This window comes from Crocodylus porosus, unplaced genomic scaffold (assembly GCF_001723895.1).
Source record: "Crocodylus porosus isolate Cpor-Errol unplaced genomic scaffold, CroPor_comp1, whole genome shotgun sequence".
Taxonomy (NCBI): domain Eukaryota; kingdom Metazoa; phylum Chordata; order Crocodylia; family Crocodylidae; genus Crocodylus; species Crocodylus porosus.
This window is the reverse complement of record NW_017728937.1, coordinates 6,292,059-6,293,399: the sequence shown is the minus strand read 5'-3', so window position 1 is coordinate 6,293,399 and position 1,341 is coordinate 6,292,059. Positions and strand designations below refer to the sequence as shown.

Genomic DNA, 1,341 nt, shown 5'->3' with positions numbered 1-1,341 from the left:
TCTGACCCCTTGAACCGAGGCAACGGCCCAGCTGGGCCGGCAAGCGTGGCCGCCCCTGCCCCGCGCCCTCGTGCGCCCCAAGCCCCGCGACTCACGTGGCCTTGCCCTCGTACAGCAGCGTGGCCGTGAGCGTGAGCTGCAGCGTGGCCGCCACCACCTTGGTGGAGCGGGGCCGGAGGCGCAGGCGCAGCTCCGTCTGCGTCGGGGTCGGGCGGGCGAAGCGCTGCAGGTTCACGGCCACCGAGGCCAGCACCTTCCGCGACTCCTGGGGGGCGAGAGCGGGAGAACCCAGGGCTCCGGCCCCCGCCCCCAGCTGCGGAGACCCCAGGGCTCCGGGTCCCCCCCGCCCGGCACTTACGTTCTCAACGACGAACATCCACTCCTTGTCCTCATACTCCTCGGCATGCGGGTCCTGGCAGCACGAGGGGCCAGCGTGAGCGCCTTGCACGAGGCCGTGTTCCACAAGGAGCTCCCGCACTCTTGCCAACCCAGCCCCGCCCCCCGTGAGCCCAGACGGCACCCATCACGTGCCCGGAGCGTGTCCTCACGGGGCAGCGGGCCGGGGGCACGTGCGAGGCCGGCCCACCTACCCGGTAGAGGGTGACGGTGATGTCCACGTTCTCGGGCACCATCCAGACCACCAGGCCGCGGTACGGGTTCTCGATGCCTGGCTGCCAGCCATGAGCCTGTGGGGGCAGAGCCTCAGTGCTGGCCCCGGGGAGACCCCGCGCCCAGGCCTGGGGCCGGAGCCCCCAGCGCCCCCCCAGACCCCCACCTTGGTGCAGATGCGGCGGTTCCTCCGGGTCCAGACCACCACCAGCTTGTCAGGCTGCCTGGGGGGACACAGGGGTGTGGGTGCAGGGTGGGGTCCAGCACACCCACTGCCACCAAAGGACCCGCGCGGGGGGGGGAGGCTTGGGGACGCATCGAGCCCGGGCGTCCGGGCTCCCACAGTCGCCCGCGACGAGCAGAAGCCGGGATGCGCGGGGGGCGGTGGGCTGTGGCCCAGACGCCGGGCTTCCTGCCGGACAGGCAGCTCCAGGACCTTTATCTCGGGGGCCAGGCCGCTGGGTGTGGGGAGGGCGCGTCCGGGGGGGGCTGGCCCGCCCTACCCTGGGTGCCCCTGAGATAAGGGCTAGACAGAAGTGGGGAGCCCGACCGCCCGCGGGCCCCCGCCCCCCGGCTTTGCTCCCATGAGTCAGCACCGAGCACTGTGCCAAGGAGGCCGCCCCCCCCATTAACCCTTCCCTGCCTGGGCCTCTGCACCGCACCCTCCCGCCGCACCCTGGGTGGGGCTGGCTGCAACCCTGCGGGGGGGCGGTGCCCGGATGACTGGGTTCC

The 1,341-nt window shown here is 73.2% G+C and overlaps 1 protein-coding gene across 1 annotated transcript in view; it reads right to left on the bottom strand.

The window, feature by feature from the left end:
* Nucleotides 1–60: 60 nt before the first annotated feature.
* LOC109318116 (EH domain-binding protein 1-like) overlaps nt 61–1,341 on the bottom strand; it is a 3,335-nt gene continuing 2,054 nt past the window's right edge. The window contains exons 2-5 of the mRNA XM_019547165.1: nt 776–1,108; nt 591–686; nt 359–412; nt 61–265 (exon numbers count right to left, since the gene is read on the bottom strand). Of these exons, the coding sequence (XP_019402710.1) occupies nt 92–265; nt 359–412; nt 591–686; nt 776–1,108 (657 nt within the window). The 3' untranslated portion in view covers nt 61–91. The remainder of the gene's footprint in view (nt 266–358; nt 413–590; nt 687–775; nt 1,109–1,341) is intronic.